Source organism: Eubalaena glacialis, chromosome 8 (assembly GCF_028564815.1).
Source record: "Eubalaena glacialis isolate mEubGla1 chromosome 8, mEubGla1.1.hap2.+ XY, whole genome shotgun sequence".
NCBI classification, from domain to species: domain Eukaryota; kingdom Metazoa; phylum Chordata; class Mammalia; order Artiodactyla; family Balaenidae; genus Eubalaena; species Eubalaena glacialis.
Genome location: NC_083723.1, coordinates 3,240,987 through 3,262,306, shown reverse-complemented (window position 1 = coordinate 3,262,306; position 21,320 = coordinate 3,240,987). Strand labels below are relative to the sequence as shown.

The window sequence follows — 21,320 nt, the reverse complement described above, 5'->3', positions numbered from 1 at the left end:
GCTCGTTGGCTTGTGAACCGGCATCAGGACGAGAGGAGGAAGAGGTTAGTCTTTCGATGAGACATTTTCTCGGGGCGGATAAGCCTGGGGAAACTGACTCTTGACAAATCTCCCTTCATAATGACCAGCAAATAAACAATATCATATCATACAAGATCTTTCATTTGCATCTAATAAAAATGAATCCATTACCAGAATACCCAGAAGATATTTACATTTGGTGTTAGAAATTTTCTTTGGTGACTTTGTAAAAGAAAAACTCAATGGAACTCATGCCAAACTGAAATGATCGTGTGCAGCCTGAGGAATTAGTAGCCTTGAGTTAGCACTTTCTTCTTCTTTCTGCTTTATGCCTGAGCTCGAGAATTTTTGCTCTCATTTAGCTGTAATGGCATTTGAGCCATGGGATTATGTAATTCAGGTGGAGAACAATAGAAGTGTTAATATTCTGGGCTCGGGCTCTGTGGCTATTTATTTGGAGGAGAATTTAATCGTGAATTTATATTTGGCATCTGCTAAAGACAAATTGTGTTTTTCCACATTTGCAAAAATCCCGCAATAATAACTCTTTAGTTCAAAAAGGTTGTTCACGCCTTAAGAGAAGAGCAAACTTGCCAACGCATTAATCAACTCAAAAAGAGCGACTTACTCTTAGGGGTGACGGAAAATAACAGAGAGGAAAAAAGGCCATGCTTTTTTTCTTTTAAGATTCCTAATTAGTCACCAGTCAACTGTCAAAAATGTTTACATCCTCTCTTTGGATTTGGAATTTCAAAGAAGGATAGAATTGTAGATCTAGAAGGGATGTCATGCTTATTTTACAGAAAGGGGAAAGGGTTGTTCAAAGTTCTGAGTAGAAATTGGACCGGGCTGTGGGATTCAGGCTGGGTCCCTGGACCACTGGCTTGGTGGAAACCCTCAGGGGCTGAGTGAGGCTAGAAAGTGGGCTGCACAGAAGCATCTGCAGGACAGAACCTGAGGCCAAGCAGCTCCAAGTTTTCCTTTTGTGTCTTAGGCTTCTGTTTAGAATCAATAAAGAAAAAGCAATCTCCTGCTCCATCACCTCAAACAGAAATTGTCAAAACATGTTATAGTTCATGAGGTTAATAATAGGAACCAGTGGAAAAGAGAAAAGATAATAAGGGAGCAGATGGGGATGTCTGATTCCAAGCAGAAGAGTCTCAGGCTGACAGCGCAGACTGCGGAGAGAATCAGAAGCGGCCTGAAAACTAACACACTAACACTGACCCAGGTACAGAGCTCACGGGGATGTCCATTCCCGTCTTCAAATCCGTGCCGGATTTGACAGCACTCTCGGAAGTGGTTCGCAGGAGGCTTCAGCCTTTGCACAAGCTCACCCCTCGTACTAGCTGGCAGACCTGCCCGGTGCTCCGAGCAGCCTTCCATCCTCCCTCCCTCCTGCCCTCTCTGGTACTTAAAACGCCCTCGGGATGCTGATGGCATTGCGCCCCTGTTCCTTCTCCCTCGGACGTTTATGCGGCTGCCCTTCCGATCCTGTGTGAAGCATCTCACTGCACACCAGCAGGCTCCCTGAGAGCAGGGACCCCCTCGCCTGCTGCCCAGCACCGGCTCCGGGCCCTGAAGCAGGCACGCGGGTGGACCCTCACTGGACATCTGTCCATCGGGTTTGAGGATGGAGCACCCTGGGCCCTGGGGAAGGTCCTGGGGAAGGCGATCCTCCTGGGCAAGAGGGGAGCTCTGGCATTCATACTCCTCACTGTGCATTTTTAAGTGGTTTAACACATCCACAATGGACAGAGACTTCTCATCCCTTGCTGACTAAGTATTTGCCGTTGGCTGGATTTAGAGCAGTGACTCACAACTTTTTTTGCCTCAAAACTTCTGAGGGATGTAGAACAAGCCCAGACAAGCATCCTCGATCTTATAACATGATTGAAAAGGGTGGGCTTGGAGTGCCCCCTCTAGCACGGATGCCTTGTCAGTTTGCAGGGCACGTGAGTGCCAGGAAGCCTGTTCACAGATGATGGTCCTAGTGTCACCCTGAGGGGTCAGCTGAGAGTCTTCCTTCAGGGAGTGGTGCCCACTGCAGTGGCGAGGGGGCAGGGCTGGACCGAGCACTTATTCAGTACCTGCTCTGTGCTAAGACCTCCCTCTGACCAGCCTACCCCCCTACCTGTGCAAACACACCTGGTGTTGGCATCACCACATGGCATTGTCGGTCTTTGTGTACCTGTCTGTCCCCTCTGAACTGTGAGTCACCAGAGAGCTGGGTGACTCTTGGATTGGAGACCTGTGTCCCCAGGTCCAGTCACGGGGCCCTTCCCATCCTGGCATACACCCTGCAGTGGAGACACGCCGGGGGCATCACACTGTGGGCTGGCATCACATTTAGTCCTCACCGCAGTCCCGCAGGCTGTGTATCACCTCACGTCCCAGAGGAAACTGAGACAGAGGGTCCAGGGACCTGCCCCAGGCTGCTCTGCTGGGATTTGAACTCAGGTCTCTGTAACCTAAATCCTATATGCTCTTTCAATGTTCATGCTGTTTACACTACAGAGAAGAAAAAGTGTTAGTTTAATTAACCTACTTGCTCAGTGAAGGTGACAAAAAAGAAGGCAGGAAACCAGAGTCTGCTGGGCCATCAGGGCTGCCCTTGAAGGCTGGGCAGGGGAGCAGCTCTGAGTGGAGTTGGCAGGAGGGTCCAGGAGTGACATCTCCGGCAGAGTCGCTGGCTGTGTGGACAGAGTAGCCAGCACACAACATCCGAGGTGTGACAGCTTCTCAGCAGACCCATGGCAGAAAAGGCTTGGGTGGTATTAATCCATAGGCAGTGTTTCTTCTCCGGATTTGCCCTCTAATTAAGAGTCTTGGAACAAAAGCCAGGAAGAAAGCTAGAAGAAAGAGGTCATTGTTCAGAAGCATTCACTGCATTCAGGCACATTGCCTTGTGCCTTTGCTTCTCTAAACAATTCCTCCCTTGTTTCTGATCTTTATTTGTGAGCTCTTTTGTGAAATGTCTGGTTTTTTTGGTTTTTTGGTTTTTGTTTTTTTGTTTTTTTTATCTTGTTCTTTTATTTTACTGTTTGGGATCTCCAAGAAACCAACACCTCCAGGAATTTTCTCCTTGGTGCTCTTTTGGTTTTGTTAATTCTGTGTCTCTAGTCTGCTGTCTAGTTAAAATATTGATGGTGTTGAGTGTGTATTGACGGTGTTATGATGTCACTTGTCTATCAAGGCATGAGTCTGTGGAGTTTGCACTCAGCATGTGTGTAGCCTTTATTCATTGTAGGCATCCAGCAATTTACTTATTGAAGGAACGCTTTTCAAACAAAACACACTGAAACTACAGCACAACACAGTCCTTATTTCCTGGATGACCATAAGCAGTGCTTAGATCATATGCCTTGAGGTTTAAAATCTATATCTACATTCAATTTAAAAACACACCTCTGGTCTGAGGCTGGTCCAGAGTTCTATACTCCTGTCCTACCACCTCAATATTAGGGGGATTCTTGTCCAAGCATGGAGCGTTCAACCTCAAAACTCAGTAAGGGGAAAATTGGTACCCACACTCTCCTAACACTTACCGTCCCTCGGAATAGCTGGACAGATGTGACGCGTGGCTGCAGTGCCCCATCATCACGATTAGAGTCTGATGGAATGAACTCGGGCCTCCGCAGTAAGTTACAACTCGGTGCACCTTATTCCCTCTGCTGCCCTAAACCACGTTCAGTGCTCAGGAGACAGTGACCTCAACCAAGAACACTTTTATTCTCATTCTTTTACATTTTACTTGCGGGTTCTCTTCTACGAGCATCTCTTACTTAAACCAGATCTTACTCTCACATGTAAAAATAAAGAGAAAGCCAGAGGCTGACAATGACTGTCATTAATATTTAAAGCCAAATTATACATGTTCCTGGGAAGTTAGAAGTTCCCGAACAAGATGAGTTTTTTCAAAGTTTGTTTCTATTTTGAAAACCCCTAGTTTCTCCAAAGAACTCAATTTCAAACAACTTCTGTTAAACCAAGGGTCAGACTAGAAACAATTGCATTCATCATGTCGTTAGTTTGAATTTTTTAATGTTGTTTGCTCGTAGTCACATACAGGATAACAATTCCAAAGATTAATTCAAAATAGGCTGATTTTTTTAGGGAAAATGTTGCTCTCAATCACATATGCACGTAACGCCTTCCAAGTTAAAGCGTGTCCAGAGGGAAGTGGTGTGTTTGAGGGGTCCTCCCTCACACCCCAAATTCCAGATTTCAAATGAGTCAGGCAGTGGGGAACTCACTGGAGCGTTGCCTGACCTGCCCTTGTGTGTCTCATCCAGTGAGCCTGCCCCTGGGGCCTGGCGGTCCCTGCAGTGTGGACGGGGTCCCGCCACTGCCGTCGGAGGCCGAGGAGACTGTGTCTGTGGGCAGCTGCTTTGCCTCAGAGGACACAACAGAGGACTCGGGAGTGATGAGTTCCCCCTCGGACATCGTGTCCCTGGATTCCCAACATGACAGCACGAAATCCAAAGACAAGTGGGCCACAGACCAGGAAGACTGCAGCGACCAGGACCTGGCTGGGACCCCAGAACCGGGCCCCCAGAAGAGCCCCTCGTGGGAGAGGAGTGGCTCTGAGAACTGGCATCCGAGGTGAGTCATGGACGGAGGGAGGTCTTTCGTCCTGGTGACCCAACCAGTACTTGTTAGGTCACCGCACCCTGATTGGGGACTTGTTATCCATAGTTCTGTCTTCATGCTCTTTCTAGCTATGCAGGTATTTACCAATAATACATAGTATTGGCTTGTTTGTTTATACCTTTGATATAGATGGTACCATACTCTGAGTGTAGTTTTCCACTCAACATCATGTGTTTAAGATTTATCCCTGATAACGTATGTGTTGTTAGTTCACTTATGTATCCATTTCTTAATGAATAGACACTTAGGTTATTCTGGGTTTTCACCACTGGAATCAATGAGCAAGTCATACATAGGTCTCCATTTATACATAGAGTTTTTCTAGAAGAGAAATTATTAGACCTTCAGAGAAAACTCACCTGCAACTTTTTGGAATATTGGCAGATTGCTCTCCAAAATGATGATCTGGTGTCCACGTCCTCCAGCCGTCTATAGTGGCCTGCCACTCCACATCCACACCGATACAGGGATTAATGGGCGTCTTAAGTGTTGTAGTCATATAGGTGCCAAATGGCACTTTGTGTGGCTTTAAGATACAATACTCTGATTAGTAAGGATGAGCATCTTGTCATGTGTGTATTACCAATTCAGTTTCCTCTTCTATGAATTGTCTTTTCATAGCCTTCTCTTTTTTTTAAATTGGGACATTACTTTTTTTTAAATCGTTAATTTCTCTTTAGACAGTTATTTACACACAAAGAATCTCTAAGACGGTGACTTGAATTTAACTGTTTTATTTTGTTGTATGAAAATTGCTTTTTGATTTGAATATTGTTGAATTTGTCCTTTTTCTCCTGAATGTATATGATATTTGAATATTTGAGAGATCCTTTTCATACCACAAAGGACTAAAGATTATCTGAATTTCTTGTAAAAGTTTTAGCGTTGCTTTCTCACATTTGGGCTTCTTGTCTACCTGGAGTTTATTTTTGGGTGTGGTGTGAAGAAGGGATCTATTTTTCCCACTGGTTCCTAGTTCCACGTTGGTCCTCTATCAAGTTTCTGTATACACATCAGTCTGTTTCTTGCACTCATTCCATAGACTGGTTAATCTGTCTCTGCACCAGAACCAGTCTGTCATAATTCCTTTCTTCATTCTTAGTTAGAAAGGCAGGTTAATTCTTGGCAACTCATCCTTCTTTTTTTTGTTACTGTGGAAGTATAGTTGATTTACAATATCATGTTAGTTTCAGGTGTATAGCACAGTGATTCATTTATACATATATCTGTTCTTTTTCAGATTCTTTTCCCTTATAGGTTATTACAAAATATTGAGTAGAGTTCCCTGTACTATACAGTAAGTCCTTGTTTATCTCTTTTATACACAGTAGTCTGTATATGTTAATCCCAACCTCCTAATGTATCCCTCTCCCCACCTCCCTTTCCCCTTTGGTAAACATAAGTTTGTCTTCTATGTCTGTAAGTCTCTTTCTGTTTTGGAAATAAGTTTATTCGTATCTTTTTTCTTCTTTTAGATTCCACATATAAGCGATATCATGTGATATTTGTCTTTCTTTGTCTGGCTTACTTCACTTAGTATGATAATCTCCTTTTTTTTACCTTTTAGATAATTTTAAGAACCAGTCACACAATGTTTTAGAAACGTTAATAGAAATAAAGTAGATTTTTTTTTTAAAAAAAAGCATAAGTTGATCACCAAAATGAATGAATGCCTTTGTATTTTTCATGTTTTTTTCAGCTTTGTCTAAATGAACACACAAGTCTCTGGTTAATGTAATTGTAGTGTCAGTACTATTTTATTTTGGTTTATTTTTAGCTAACAGTTTATCACGAGCATTCCCCCAGGTGGTTGTATACACCCTCTAATAATGTTCAAGTATAGCTCTTCAATCTTAAGGACAATTCCAAGACCAAGTTCGTATTTTATTAGACAGGAAATTAGAAGGTGACAATTGGCCCATTTCACCTCTGCCCCAAACAGGGTGCATTGAGCTGAGGTTGGCCTGTTTGCAGAGAAAAAATACGGCATTTCCTTCACAGGCCACCTAAACATAAAGGAAAGGAGCTTCACAGCAATCCTCAGATCTGTTCAGTTGGTTTGCATTGGGATTGCACACCCTGAGCTCTACATCTGAAACTAACCAGACATGTTACCTCGGTGCCCCAGGGATGCTCCTACAAAAGTCCCAGTGGATTTTGCTGGTGTTGACCAGATGTAGAATCTTGCTGATTTCTGTTCAAGTATGGTACTGTTGTCTGCAGCCACAGCCAGGATAATCACGGGGTCGTGGAACCTGACGCTTTATCCAAACAGGGAGCAGGTCATGTTTTTCTGCCCTCGTCTCTGGGGTGCCGCTGAATTTGAGAGTAATGTGGAGGGGAGGGAGGGGACTCTGGACCCTGACTGACCCATGTGGAACCCCACCACCACTAACTAGTTGCTTGGCCTTCGAGGGTCCTCCTAACTTTGCTGAGCCTCGAGTTTTGCTTATATCTGTGCAGATAATGCCTCCTACCTGTCACAGGTGTGGGAGCCACTGGGCACCTGTGCACATGCTCAGTGCCTCTTGAATAGCCACTGGGTGGGACCCATTGACTAAATCACACGGTTAGTTTAGAGACCAGAGCACCATGAATTTTCATGGCACATCCACTTGCCTTTTTTGGGCTTTGGAGTCAAATGAAGATGAAGATGATCGCTGGGCCCCTCAGTCCTGTCTGTGCTGTTCCATTATTTGCCTCAGAATTGCGATCAACTCTCTGCCCATGATTTTTCATGGAATATCTGTAAGTTTTTCTTTTTAAACAAGAGTTGTCTCCATTGACAAATTAGACATACTCAGAGGCTTCAGCATGGTGTATCACATCTTTATGTCCAAATGCATAACTTTCAATAAATTTCAGGATTACTTAAAATCCGTGCCTACTGTGGAAAGCTGGGGTTACAAACTCAGAGGCCACGGAGCATGGGGGAAAGCACAAGTTTTCTCTAAAGAGGGCAGCCCCACAGCTTCCTTACAGTTGTCGCCCCTGAGGGATTACAGACCCAGTGTGGCCGGCGTTGGAAGAGAAGACAGACATCTAGATTTTTATGTGAGGTCTCCCCAATTTTTTTTTAAGGGCTTTAAATGTTAATTGCTTTCATTTCTTTTTCTCTGATTCCCATGGAAACTGAGCTTTCCCCATATGTTTGTCAACCAGGTACATTTCCACTTTTGTAAAGACTCTGTTTATGGGAGGAATAGTCTTAAAGTTAGAATTTGGAAAATATTCAGATGCAAGAAATGAAGATGGGGACTAGAAAGCAGGTGGCAGACCCGGAGATTGTCCCCCGGAGGCTGATTTCACTTCCCTCCTTGGATACAAACGGTACTGATGCACAGCTGTGGGCACGGGGTCTAGGATGGGACAGGAGCTGGAAAGACGAAAAGACGGACAAGGTCCCCACGTGGAGACGGCCCTTGTGTTGTAGCCGGGAGGACAGGTGGTTCCTCAAGGGCTGTGACCCACCTGCCATCCAGAATCCAGTCCCCTCCCCATCTGAGAGATTTAGGCCTCCCAGATTTTAAATCTTGGCAACCAATTCAGACTTTCAGGGCCAAACAAAACACATCTGCATGCTGGGCAGGCCGGTCCCAGATGCGCGCTCCACTGACCGCTGGAGGCCTTGGTCCGTCCTCCTCTGCCCACTCATTTGCCAACTTTGGAATCGCTACAATTACTCGGGTATTTCCTGGGATATATCTCTTGAAAAATATCGCTTCACAATATATTTGGGAAGTTCCACATTCTTCTCTTGGAAGAGGAGAGGATAAAGTCTCTTACAAATTCTGCAGCAAAGCAACCTGTGTAAAATTTTCTCCTCTGCCTGCCTCTTAATATCCTTTAGAATGAGTGTTCCGTTGAGCACCATTTGGGAGATGCTGTCCTAGGTCATCCCCCTTGTGCACTGTCACACTTTCGGCATTTACAAATACGCACCTCAGATACGTGGATAGAGAGACAGAGAATACACTGCTTCTGGTGAACATGGTGCATTCCAGTGATGTGCTCTGAGGTCCTGTCTGAGAATAGGGCCTTGAGACTTGGGACAGCAAAAAGGCACTGAAGCCTGAAGGGGGAGGGGAGGGTTGGGTCAGACTTCAGGGGCCGACCGGTCCTGGCCCAGAGAGCAAGTCTGCAAAATTTGTGTGATCCACAATGGAGCAGATGATGGCAGGTGTCCAGACTGGCCCGGGGTCAAGTTCAATGAGATGACAACCCGTGCTTGGGGGTTGGTAGCCCAGAATCAAGCTGAAATGTCCTGAGAACAGAGCCCACCACTGTTCATGGAGGTGTGGTCTTGACCTCGGCCACCTGGAAAGGGCCCTGTAGCGGAACACTGCCCGGGGGCACACGTGTTCAGTGATTGAGAGAAACAGTCACAAAGAACGTGGTTTCTGACCCCCTGCTCTCCCAGGAGAGGACAGGCCTGGCGACAAGGGCAGATGTGTACTCAGTCAGCCTTCCAGCTCTTCCCTTCCTGCGCCCTGAGATGGATGCCCCTGGACCACATTTAGAAAGGGAGGCCACTTGAAGGGGCTGGTACCCTGATCTTGGTGCCTACTGCTGGGCCCTGAATCCACCTCCTGGCTCTGCCCAGCATTGATTCTGACACCTGGATTCTGCAGCTCATCCTAAGGTGGCATTTGTGTTCCCAGGAAGGGTGTTCTTCCTGTGATGATCCAAGACCTGGCTGTGACAGTGAAGCCTCTCCATCCTTGGAATGCCAGACGCCAGAGGCTCAGGAGCAGAAGTTACCCTTTGCCATGATGGGCATGGCTAGGTCTCTCCAAATGAGACATGGGTTCTGATGGATGGTGAAGCTGTCCCCAACAGTCTCAGACACCCTCAGCTCGCAGAATCTCCACTGTGGCGCCAGTTCCCAGGGGAAATAAGGAGTGTTTGTGGTTTTCAACTTTGCCAGGGTGCCCTATACTATCGCCACCCCTCTGATACTCGGAGATTCATTAAGTATTGGAGGGAACAGTGGAAGAACCTTTGTGACCTGCAAAGACCCCAGTTTGTAAGGTCTGTAAAGTTCTAGTTTGCTGGGCTGTTTCTCCTCTGTCTGCCATCTGCTATTTTGCAGCTAGCAAATTCATCCAGACTTCTTTGGCTGGGATTGCCTGGGGTCCCACTTTGACAAATTGGAGGCAAGGACTGTTTGCTCCGGAGCTCCTGCAGCCTGTCCAAAGAGCGTCTGTGGGGTTGGCTTCAGCTGAAAGCATTTTTCTTAAACTATTCGGTCTAGTGGCAAAGCGCACGGCTTCTGCTCATGCACTTAATTTGGAGGCTCTGCTCCTTGCTGCCACGGCTCCAGCTTCCTCAAGGGCAGCGCTGGCTGGGCTCCATCGAATGCCCTGACAGCCAAGATCTTGAATTGAAAAGTCTCAAGGATAAATACCAGTCCTCTAAAGAGAGCAAGGGTGAAGGCTTGGGAATGATTAGAGTGCGCTTTGGGTGCTGTCATCTGAAAATGGTATGTTTTCCGTCAAGTCATTCGATTAGATCCAATTATAGTTTGCATTGAAAAATAAATCTATGCCCTCAGTTCAAACTTGACCCTGTAAGTGGGACATCAAATTCCAAGAGTCTTCCTCTAAATTTAGCACAGCCAGTAAATACTCTCCTTCAGGAAGAATTCAGCCCATGTGGTGATTGCCCCTCATGGTGGGGACACCTAGGAGTGGCTTCCGCACAGTCCTGCCCTGGGTGGGAGTTGTGTCACCCATGAACGATCTCCTTCCAGCTGCATCTTTCCTTCGTGTATGACCCAGGCCAGCTCTCCTAATACTTAAAGAGCAACACGATGTGAAGACTGCCTGGCATCATGTCTGCCCTGCCTATTGCTGGTGACGGTGCCCTGGGCCAATGACTTGACCTCTCACTTCTTTTTTTTAAATTGCAGTAGAGTTGATTTACAATGTTGTGTTAGTTTCAGGTGCACAGCACAGTGATTCATATATATATATATATTCTTTTTTTTTTAATTTATTTATTTTATTTTTGGCTGCGTTGGGTCTTCGTTGCTGCGCGCGGGCTTTCTCTAGTTGCAGCGAGCAGGGGCTACTCTTCGTGGCGGTGCACGCGCTTCTCCTTGTCGTGGCTTCTCTTGTTGCGGAGCACGGGCTCTAGACACGTGGGCTTCAGTAGCTGTGGCACGTGGGCTCAGTAGTTGTGGCTCGTGGGCTCTAGAGCACAGGCTCAGTAGTTGTGGCACTCAGGCTTAGCTGCTCCACAGCATGTGGGATCTTCCCAGACCAGGGATCGAACCCATGTCCCCTGCATTGGCAGGGGGATTCTTAACCGCTGCACCACAAGGGAAGTCCCTATATACATATATATATATATATTCTTTTTCATAGTCTTTTCCCTTATAGGTTATTACAAAATATTGAGGTAGTTCCCTGTTCTATATAGTAGGTCCTTGTTGGTTATCTGTTTTAAATATAGTAGTGTATCTGTTAATCTCAAACTCCTAATTTATCCCTCCCCCCTTTACCATCTTGGTAACCACAAGTTTGTTTTCTATATATTTGGGTCTATTTCTGTTTTGCATATAAGTTCATTTATATCATTTTTTCCCTTAGATTCCACATATAAGCGATATCATGAGATATTTGTCTTTGTCTGGCTAACTTCACTTAGCATTATAATCCCTAGGTCCATCCATGTTGCTGCAAATGGCATTATTTCATTTTCTTTTTGTGGCTGAGTAATAGTCCATGGTATATATGTACCACATCTTCTTTATCCATTCATCTATCAACAGACATTTAGGCTGCTTCCAAGTCTTAGCTATTGCAAATAGTGCTGCTATGAACATTGGGGTGCATGTATCTTTTCAAATTACGTTTTTCTCTGGATACATGCCCAGGAGTGGGATTGCAGGATTATATGGTAATTCTATTTTTAGTTTTTTAAGGAACCTCCGTACTGTTTTCCACAATGGCTGCACCAATTTTCATTCTCACTAACAGGGTAGGAAGGTTCCCTTTTCTCCACACCCTCTCCAGCACTTGTTATTTGTAGAATTTTTGATGATGTCCATTCTGACTAGTGTGAGGTGATACCTCATTGTAGTTTGGGGGATTGACCTCTCACTTCTATTTTCTTGTCAGTACAATCGAGGTCTGCAATACCACCCCTTAGAATAGTGCCTAACATATTGCCAGCCTTCAGAAATTGATGGCTGGTGTTATTATTGTTGTTGTTGATGTTGTTTATTTAAAACTGCCTGAGGAAGGATAGAAACTTGATTTGTTGGAAATCCTTATAACCTGTGTCTACCTCTGACCATCTGCCTCATTAAACTATTTATAACATCTTTGTTTGAAAAGAACATATGCTCATATTTGTGTACCGATAGATAGATGGGGGAGAGACTAGCACTATTTCTAAACTCTCAAATCCTGAAGGCAATCTTGCTGTAATCAGGCAACTTATCCATCTGTGCGTGATCAATACTGTGAAGCTCTCAGTCCTGGGATCCCTTTGGGGGACACTAGTTCCGCAGAAACGCTGTAAGGAGTCAATGAGACAGAATGGGTAAGTGGGTTACAGGCTCTTTTTTTTTTTAACAGTAGAATCACACTGAAATCATGTGTAGAGCCTCAAAAGACAGAAACTGTAGCTTCCCCAGGGGAAGGGCGTCTCCCTGTATTGTCCGCTGCCTGCCCACCTTCCGCCTGGCAATCCGTAAGCTCGTTCTCAGCCCCCACCTGTCCGTGAGTGGTGGATGTGAGGGCTGTGGAAGTGAGAAGCTGTGCCGCTGTTATCTGCAGGGCTGATGATTTCAAGACGCTTACGGAACTGAGAATGTGCAGGTCATGGGTGGAGGAGCTGGGCTCCGGTCCTGGCTTTTCAGCCCTGGAACTTTGTAACTAGAGGAGCTCTGTGACCTAGGAGCGTTTAGAGATGTTTTATACCTTCTAGACCTCTGCAGCTTTGTAGTTATAGGAAGGAACTTTGTGACTCTAGCATCATTTAGAAACATTTTATATATTCTAGATCCTGAAACTTTGTAGCTATGAGAACTTTGTGACCACAGAAACATTTAGAAATAGTTTATGCCTTCTAGAACCCTGCAATTTTGTAACTACAGGAACTTGGTGCCCACAAGAGCATTTAAAAACATTTAATACCTCTCAGAGCCCTGAAACTTTGTAACTACGCTAACAAAGGAGTATTTACAAACATTTAAGATCTTGGAGAACTATGCTGTAGGTACAGTAGCCACCAGCTAACTTTGGCTACTGAGCCCGCCAGATGGGTAGCCCAAATTGAGATGTGCTGTGAGAGTGCAATTGCACCAAACATATGAAAAAATAAACTTTTTTATATTAATTATATGGAAATGATGATAATAATTTGGGTTAAATGTTGAGTTAAAGTATACTAATTAAAGTTAAGGAAAATTAACATTAAAGTACTTAATGAAAAATAATCTTGCTTACTTTTTACCTTTTTAATGTGACTACAAGAAGATTTTAAATTACATGTGTAGCTCATATTACATTTCTATTGGACCCTGTTGTTCTAGAACTCTGAAGCTTTATAAATACAGGACCATTTGTACATGGAATGGGGAAGTTAAGCACATATTACTGTCATCAGCCATCTATTTTCCCAGGCTTCTTACCTTTAGTTTATCAAGTAACTGTTTTGAAATCGCATGGGTTGGTTTGCTTGTCATCAGCAGTTGAACTGCTACCTGAAAAGGACATCTTTTTCCTCTCAGACTTTGCCTGTTTTCTGCGATTGGGTAAATTACCTAAAGAAACTTTCCTAGCCACATCAAAAAGAAAAATGACTTGATGTGCTGGAATGGGGCAGAATCAGCCCGTGCTTTTTTCTTTCTCATATAAAATTTTTTTAAAAATGAAAAAGCACCTATTTGCCTGGGGACTGATTTCTCGTGACTGCTGTTAGTTCTCCCATGGGAGTGGGTGAGGCCATCGCCAGCCCCCGCCCCCGAGGCTGCTCCACTTCCTGGGAAGACTCCCGCTTGAGGCTGGCAGAGCCTCAGACGTTAGGCAGCAGTGGCTTGTCCGTGGCTGTGTCCTTGGCAGAGTGACCTTCCGTGGGAGGGAAGGCTCCCGGTGATGTTTATCCAACACGTGCAGCTGGTATTGGAATGCCTGTGCTGCTTGTTTGCCCTTCATTTCCTTGGTCTTAAACCAAAACAAACTGTCCATAAGAAACTGTCTGTCTTAGACTGGGGTGTGTGTGGGGTGTGAGGAATGATGCCTGGGAAAGGAACATCTGCGCAGTTGACTTTCAGCTAAAAAGAGGTGCTAGCGCTTCTGGCCAACTGTGATGCTTCAGGGGCACGCACGAGGGCCCTCCTGCTGCGCCCACAGAATCTGCCCTCCAAGCCCGGGGACCAAGTGCTTCCAACTGGCTGTTACAGGGAGAGAGGAATAGCTGTAATCCATCGGCAACCCTTTGAGGAGAAGTGGATGGGGTGGGTGAGGAAGGAAAAGCAAATTCTGCTAAATCTCCCCCTCCTGAAGCTGTACATTGGAAAGCATAATAGATACATCACACCGGTTTGGGCTTTTGCCAGATGACCCATTCACCCAGAAGCCCAGAATCCAGAGTGTGGCGGGTCCTACCCCGCATCAGGAGAGGCACCGGCTGCAGAAGCCAAGTGGTCCACAGGCCTGGCCTTGCCCCGCCCCAAAGGTTCTCGGCAGCCTTGGGAGAAGCACCGGCCAAGGACCTGGGCTCCCTCCCTCCACAGCGCTCCCAAGGCCGGTGGCTTCTGTCATGTGTCCACTCTCTCCTCCTGGACAAGCAAGGCCCCGGGGAACCAGGTCCACACTGGGGCGTCAAGAGCAAGGTCAGGTGAGAGGTGGGTGGGGTGTGTCAGCAGTGTGTGGAGCTGAGCATCTGGGGCAAACCTGGGACGTGTGCAAGAGGCAGACGGAGGAAAGGGGCGGACGTGTGCAAGAGGCAGACGGAGGAAAGGGGCGGACGTGTGCAAGAGGCAGACGGAGGAAAGGGGCGGACGTGTGCAAGAGGCAGACGGAGGAAAGGGGCGGACGTGTGCAAGAGGCAGACGGAGGAAAGGGGCGGACGTGTGCAAGAGGCAGACGGAGGAAAGGGGCGGACGTGTGCAAGAGGCAGACGGAGGAAAGGGGCGGGCAGGAGGGCTGAGCCAGGTGGAGGGCAGAGGACTCGGTATAGGGACCCCAGACTTCCCAAGAGGGCCTGGACGGGAGGTGAGATGGGCAGGCAGAGAACAGGTCTGAAGCCCTGAGCTTGGGGCTTGGCCACTGATGGTTAGACCAGGCGGCTCAGGCCGGAGCCTGGGTGGGAGGAGCGTGGGGAAGGGCTGGCTCAGGCCTTGCTGCAGTGCCTCCTTGAGGATTTAGGATTGTCACACACTGGTTTAGGATCATCACAGGGATTGCTAGGTACTCAGTAACAAAATGAAGTTATAAACACAGCATGCCATGTGTATTGGGCATGGTATCACAGACATGTAAACTGCTTTTCATAAAAGAATTAGTACTCATTAGAGGACCAAAGGATCATTTTAAATGTTGCCCATTTTACAAATTGCCTTATCAATCAAGCTGCTTTGTACCAAAATGAGCATACTTCAAAAAAAAAAAAGTATAAAATATTTGCCGTAATCCATCCATTTCAACAAATCACACTGGTTGGCGATGGTGCCTAGATTTCTGCCTCACCCTTGTCCACAGACACAGGTTACTTTTCGATCATCCTGACCATCCTGTATGGAGTTGTATGTCTTGATTTCTTCACGTGACATGCCGGCTTAAGCAGTGATCTGTGTTTCCACCTACATGTCATGGTCATCATATGGATGCAGTGACGGAGGGGACTCCCTGCTGCCGGAAGCTGTAGAGACCTCCCCATGAATATGATGAACATGGTGGCGTTTATGTTTTTCCTTCCATAGCATTATTTTCTTAAGGCAACTTATCAAAAGAGAGGCTAATGAACCAAAGTTCCTACAGAGTTACAGCTATGCTTTTGCTTCTTGATGTACACATTCCCATTGCTTTCCGGTTAACACCAGGAGCAACAAGTGTGAGAGTCTCAGATTCACTGAGTTGTCATCAGTTTGGCGTGATCTTCTTTCTCCAGTTTAAGCTTTATGAAATAATATCATCAGTGGAACTTCTAAATTACTTTTTGATTCTTTTTCTTCAAAGGGTGCATTATTTTAGTTTAGTTTAGTTTTTATTGAAGTATAGTTGATTTACCATGTTGTATTAGTTTCAGGTATACAACTAAGTGAATATATATATATATGCATATACATATATATATGTGTATATATATATATTCTTTTTCAGATTCTTTTCCCTTATTGGTTGTTACAAAATACTGAGTATAGTTCCCTGTGCTATAGTTTTTAATTCTTATAAATATCATTCTGTTCCCATGGAACAGTGTGATTTTGCATACTTTGAAGGAAAGGCAAATACTTTGAAGGAAAAGTATAGATATAATTTTGTTTGGCTGGACTTTAAACAACTTAAAGTAGGAGCCAGCATTTGAAAAGTGCTCTGTTTTCCATTTCAAACACTGTTTTATAGAGCCCTTTCCATTTTTTTCTCTGCCATATACTTTATTGAATACTTAAATGAGATTTATTTAAACCACCACATTCCATGAAAGAGAAAAACACAAGTTTAGTAAATGCATTCAATTAAGTCTTGGGGCAAAAGCAACAAGAAAGGCAGCCTTGAGCCTCCCGTGGTCGTTGTTAGTTGGTCCACAGCCACACAGATCTCGGCCAACGCTCTTTGTTTGCCGTGTCAGAGGACATTAGCTGAGATGGGTCTGGAAGCCACTTCCTGGCTCCAAAGGGACACGATCACCAAGTAAGAAAGACTCATTTATCAGAACACAAACCTTGCTACATAAGTGAGGATGGTACAAAGCATATTTCAAGCATCATTATCTCGGCCTGATTAGTAATGATGGAAATCGGTCCTCGATTTTAACGGTCAGCGGGAAAGACCTTCAGCTTTCACTGAAGAGGGACAATCACGCCATATGTGTCTCTGTTCTTGGCACAGCAAGAAAACAGAGAAAAGAGCCTTTGCAAAGGCTGCTTTCAAATTGCTTTGGCAGCCGTTGTCTTGTGGATGCCGCTGTCCAAGGACTCAGATAAGGAAGGTCCAGCTCTCCTTGGCAGGGGGCGTGGGGGTGGGAGGACATCTCCCTGGATGCCCGGGTGGCAGCACCGCGCGGCACCTCTGGATACAGACGTGGCCAGCCCTCCCCAGTTGTGGAACCCCTGTGAGCTTGGGCTGCTCCATCCTTAGCTCACGCAGTTGCCTCTCTGTGAAGCAGCAATAAGCACCTTACCTGCCTTACATCTGCTTGTGAGGTTTATCATAGGATGATCCGGGCAAAAAAGCCCCAAATAGGTCCCCGCGTGGGAAGGCTGCATGAGGCACAGAGGGCACTGTGCAGCCCCCCGCTGTGGGCATTTCCCCCATCCAGTTAAAACCCCGGGGGGCCTGGGGAGGGGGATGGGCTGGGGAGGCTGTCACCAGTGTCACTGCTGCCCTGAGGTTTGCTGTGGTGGTGGTGATCACTGTGTACCACACACACACACACACACACACACACACCATCTGCGCCCCAGTAGGTCCAAGGGCAGCAGTGGTCCAATGCCTTTGGAACTGCATGAATTTGACTATGAGTTGTACCTTTTTCAGATATTTCCAGAAAAGAGTGAATTACGTAAATAATGAGATAAACGAATGCCCTCCCCTTCTCCTTGGTCTTCCCTAGAAATGGAAAAGTTGCTCCAGCCTCACGTGAGGATGAAGACCTATTCATGACTGGCCAGTTCCAGAAAACCCTTGCAGAACTGGACGAAGAGCTGGAAGGTAAGCACCGCCTGCTCCTGCTTGGACCTTACCCCATGTGGCCGGCGCTCTGAGGGTTATCTTCTCTGACTGAACTTGATGTCACCACATGGGGAAGATGTCTGCGGAGGGGGACGCAGCTCCGTGTGAGGAAGGCCCGGACTGGGGGCTGAGCACACAGGTGAGCACGGCTCCCTGGAGGGGACCTTGCGTCTGGGCTGCTGAACAGTCACGAGGAAACGTCTGAGCAGCTGTTTAAAACCTCCTCTGAGTAATACTGATTTTGCACATTAAAAAGTCTTCCATACACATGAACAGAAAAAAAGTTCTCCAGTCCTCAGATGAGTTCGGGAAACACTGGGTGCCACACAGGCAAACAGGGCTGTTTATTAAACCTCCAACCCTGTTACTTGCTAATATGTGGCTTGACTTTCAAAGGGAAACGCAGAGCACAGTGTGTTGACGGGGACCCCTCTTAGAGTGGGGCATCTCACAGCACTGCGATTCTGTGCATATATCAGAGAAATAATAGTGTAAGGCCAAAGCAGATGCAAATCGGCTCAGTAAAAACTGGAAATCTTTCAAACGAAGGCACAGAGTGAAAATCAACTAGAAAGTAGATATTGGCTGTGCCTTCAAAGAAAACAAAACAAGAAGAAGCAGACAGACTCCAGAGCTGACCCGGAGTTTTGTCTGACTTGCTTTTCAGTGTTCCGTCCTCAGATGGGGCTGATAGAGCTGAGAAACCTTAATCAGGCTTAGTGTGTCCTCTGGCACTGCCCACAGGGCTCACTGCATCCTTTAGGGCTCATTCTGACGGGCTCGAGGCTTAGTCATCAATAAGCAAAGCAAGAACAAGTTGTCCCATAGATTTTATGGTGCTCCTGGTCAACAAGAGCAAGATGAAAGTAAAAAATCCCAAATCCACCTTCCCACCCCGCCCTGAGGTGGTCTATATTGAGGGCTTGGACTTAGAGATCAATTTGTAAGTGAAGATACCGGCAAAATGTTGTATGATACCTCAAGGCGTCACAGATCGGCAGACAGGTCCTCTGTTGAGTCATGCAAGCTGAGACTGGTTCCAGGCATGTGTAGATGACAACCCAAAATGACACTTTAAATAACTTACACCAAAGGCACCCCAGAGAAATCAAAGTCGGGGTGCAATTTCACTGAATAAGGGGCGTAGGAGTCGTCCGAGCGGTGCCCACCTGTGACCTGTGTTGTGCTTCTTTGCAGAAATCGAAGAAAGCTATGAAACCGACTCGAGCTTCCTCACCAACTGCGTACACAGCATGTCCGGTCGCTGCCCGCAAGGCACCGTCATTCCCGACGGCGATACCGAGGCAATCCCGGTGACATTCATAGGGGAGGTTCTCGATGATCCCGTGGACTCGGGGGCATTTTCCAACAGAAACAACAACGCTGGCTCTTTCGACGCTGGGAGCACAGCCAGCAAGAAGGCCCAGCTGCCGCCGTGCCAGGCCGAGCACAGCCAGCAGCACGGGCAGAGGAGGGCGGCGGGGCCTGGCTCACCCGCTCCTTCCCAGGACCCTGGGAGAGAAATCAGAGTGGCCTCGACCAACACCTGGAAGGATGTGACTCCCAGTAAAATGGCGCCCAAGGCAACTTCTGCTTCAACGCTTCACACGCACGACCTGAACGCGAAGGAGGAAGGCAAGGCGCCCGGCTCTGCTCATGGCGGGAGGACCCTGGGCACCAGGAGGGTGAGCACACAGCCAGGGAAGGAAAAGGAAGGAGATGATAAAAATGACGTCTGGACCCCACCGCCGTGGTATCAAGGCCAACACCCAGGGGGGAGCTACGGGCTTAAATATGGCCTCACAACGTATAAAATCGTCCCTCCAAAGTCAGAGATGAAATGTTACGACCGGGGAGCATCCCTCTCCATGGGTGCCATCAAGATCGACGAGCTAGGGAACCTGGTGAGTCCCCACACGAATGCCGGCAGGACCATGGTCCCGGCGTCGCCCACTCTGGAAGCAGAAGCCCCGCCCATTGGAAAAGTCAAAGAATTCTGGAGGACCAACTCTATAGAAAAACACTCTGGCCGGCCCACAGAGGGGGCCAAGAGGACCTCTACCCCCACCACGCCCATGAATCCGCAACCTCAAGAAAGCAGACTCAGAGCAGAGCCCACTTCCCCAGACCCCAAAGCGACATTGCCCCGGCCCCTGTCCCCCCACCCAGAAGATGGGAGACCTCTGGAGGAGGGCAGAAGCTGGCCACTCCCAGCAGCTGCTTGTCCCCTGAAAGTGCCAGCAGCTAACACCGCAGAAGTCCCGTTTCTCAAACCTCAGAGAAGAACATCCAGCCAGTACGTGGCCTCTGCCATTGCCAAGCGGATAGGGACCCCGAAAGTCCACACTGACGTGGGGAGGAAGCCTGATAATGCCCAGAAGACATGTGAAGGCAGAGCGCCAGAGCCAACTGGACGACCTCCCATGATGAAGGATGGTACCACCCCCAGCCTGTACCCAGAGACAGGCGTGCGTCACCATGGGGACGAATCGGCAGCAGGAGCCCATCCCGGAGGGCAAATCAGCAGCCCTTATGGGAAGCTATGTACTCAAGACGGTCCCACTGGCATCCACAGAACTTCCCATGGACCACTAATCACAGCTGCCCAGAGGGGTCAGGCTTCTGTGGGACAGAGCTGTGGTCTCAGCGGAAAGCAAAGCCCAAGGAACCACAGGACCAGCTCGGCATCTGATCCCAAGTGCCAGCCGGCCGGCACGAGTCCCCCTCCCCCTCGCTCAGGAGGTGATCAGACTCTAGGCAGTGCCCTGGTGAATGGCTCCAGGTGGGTCTCCGTCCACACAGAGCCTCCTCACTCTCCGAGAGTGTCTGATACAAGTAGCCACGCTGGACGGGAGCCCCCAGAATGGGAGGAAAAGCCGGGTTTGTTAAGCACGGATGTACCTGAAGCCGATGGTACCCTGCCAGCCAGTATCTTTGGGCCAAAGAAGAAATTCAGACCTGTGGTCCAGAGGCCAGCCCCGAAAGACACATCCCTGCACAGCGCCCTGATGGAGGCCATCCACTCGGCGGGAGGGAAGGACAGGCTTCGCAAGGTGAAGTCATCAGCGGGCTCCTGCCTCAGGGACGGGCCCTTCCCCACACCCACCCAGACGCAGACTTTAAGGCGGCATCGGAGGAAGGAGGGCCGGGCTAGGGATGCGGGTGAATATGCACAGGTTTAATTTTACCTGGGTTCTGTCTCCTTGCCTACAGAGCTGTTTGAATAGAACCACTAAGGGGCCAAAACTGATGGGTTTGGGCTTGTCCACACTGCCTTTATGGCTCTTGACTGCCCTGGGGAAAGATGTCGCCAATACGTAGCCCTTACCTGGTCGCAGGGGAGTGGAGAGGAGGGGGGGTGGGGCAGGGGGCATCATCCATAACTGGTCCTTGAGCCTGGAGAGGTAGATGGAGGGTCAGGCTGGGCCCTTGCTCCCGATCGCCCTGCATTTTCAGCAGTGGTGGGCTGTCACTCTCCAGTAACCTTCGGGACAGTTTTACCACACCTGCCCCCATATAGGCATTTATCATCTTGCAAATGTTATTTAATAGCTACACCAACACTGATGATTGGGAACTGTGTCCTCCATTTTGCCATTGAGAAAACTGGGGTCACCCTGCCAGCTAGTGGGGACTCAGGCCTCTCATCCAGGTCTGCAGGACTTAAAGGCACATATCTCCTCAGGAAAGCTAGGACCAGTAACAGGAGGGATACGACATTCAGGGGCGATCATCCTG

At 47.5% G+C, this 21,320-nt stretch overlaps 1 protein-coding gene across 8 annotated transcripts in view; it reads left to right on the top strand.

Annotated features, from left to right (window-relative positions):
* The window catches only part of COBL (cordon-bleu WH2 repeat protein), a 270,191-nt gene that overhangs the window by 235,825 nt on the left and 13,046 nt on the right, over positions 1 to 21,320 (top strand). For 4 of the 8 annotated variants that reach the window (XM_061198308.1, XM_061198311.1, XM_061198306.1 and 1 more), the window contains 4 exons: positions 4,317 to 4,626; positions 5,915 to 5,971; positions 17,464 to 17,561; positions 18,780 to 20,635. In XM_061198308.1, the coding sequence (XP_061054291.1) occupies positions 4,317 to 4,626; positions 5,915 to 5,971; positions 17,464 to 17,561; positions 18,780 to 20,635 (2,321 nt within the window). The remainder of the gene's footprint in view (positions 1 to 4,316; positions 4,627 to 5,914; positions 5,972 to 17,463; positions 17,562 to 18,779; positions 20,636 to 21,320) is intronic. The other 4 variants (XM_061198313.1, XM_061198310.1, XM_061198312.1 and 1 more) reach the window with 1 other exon arrangement.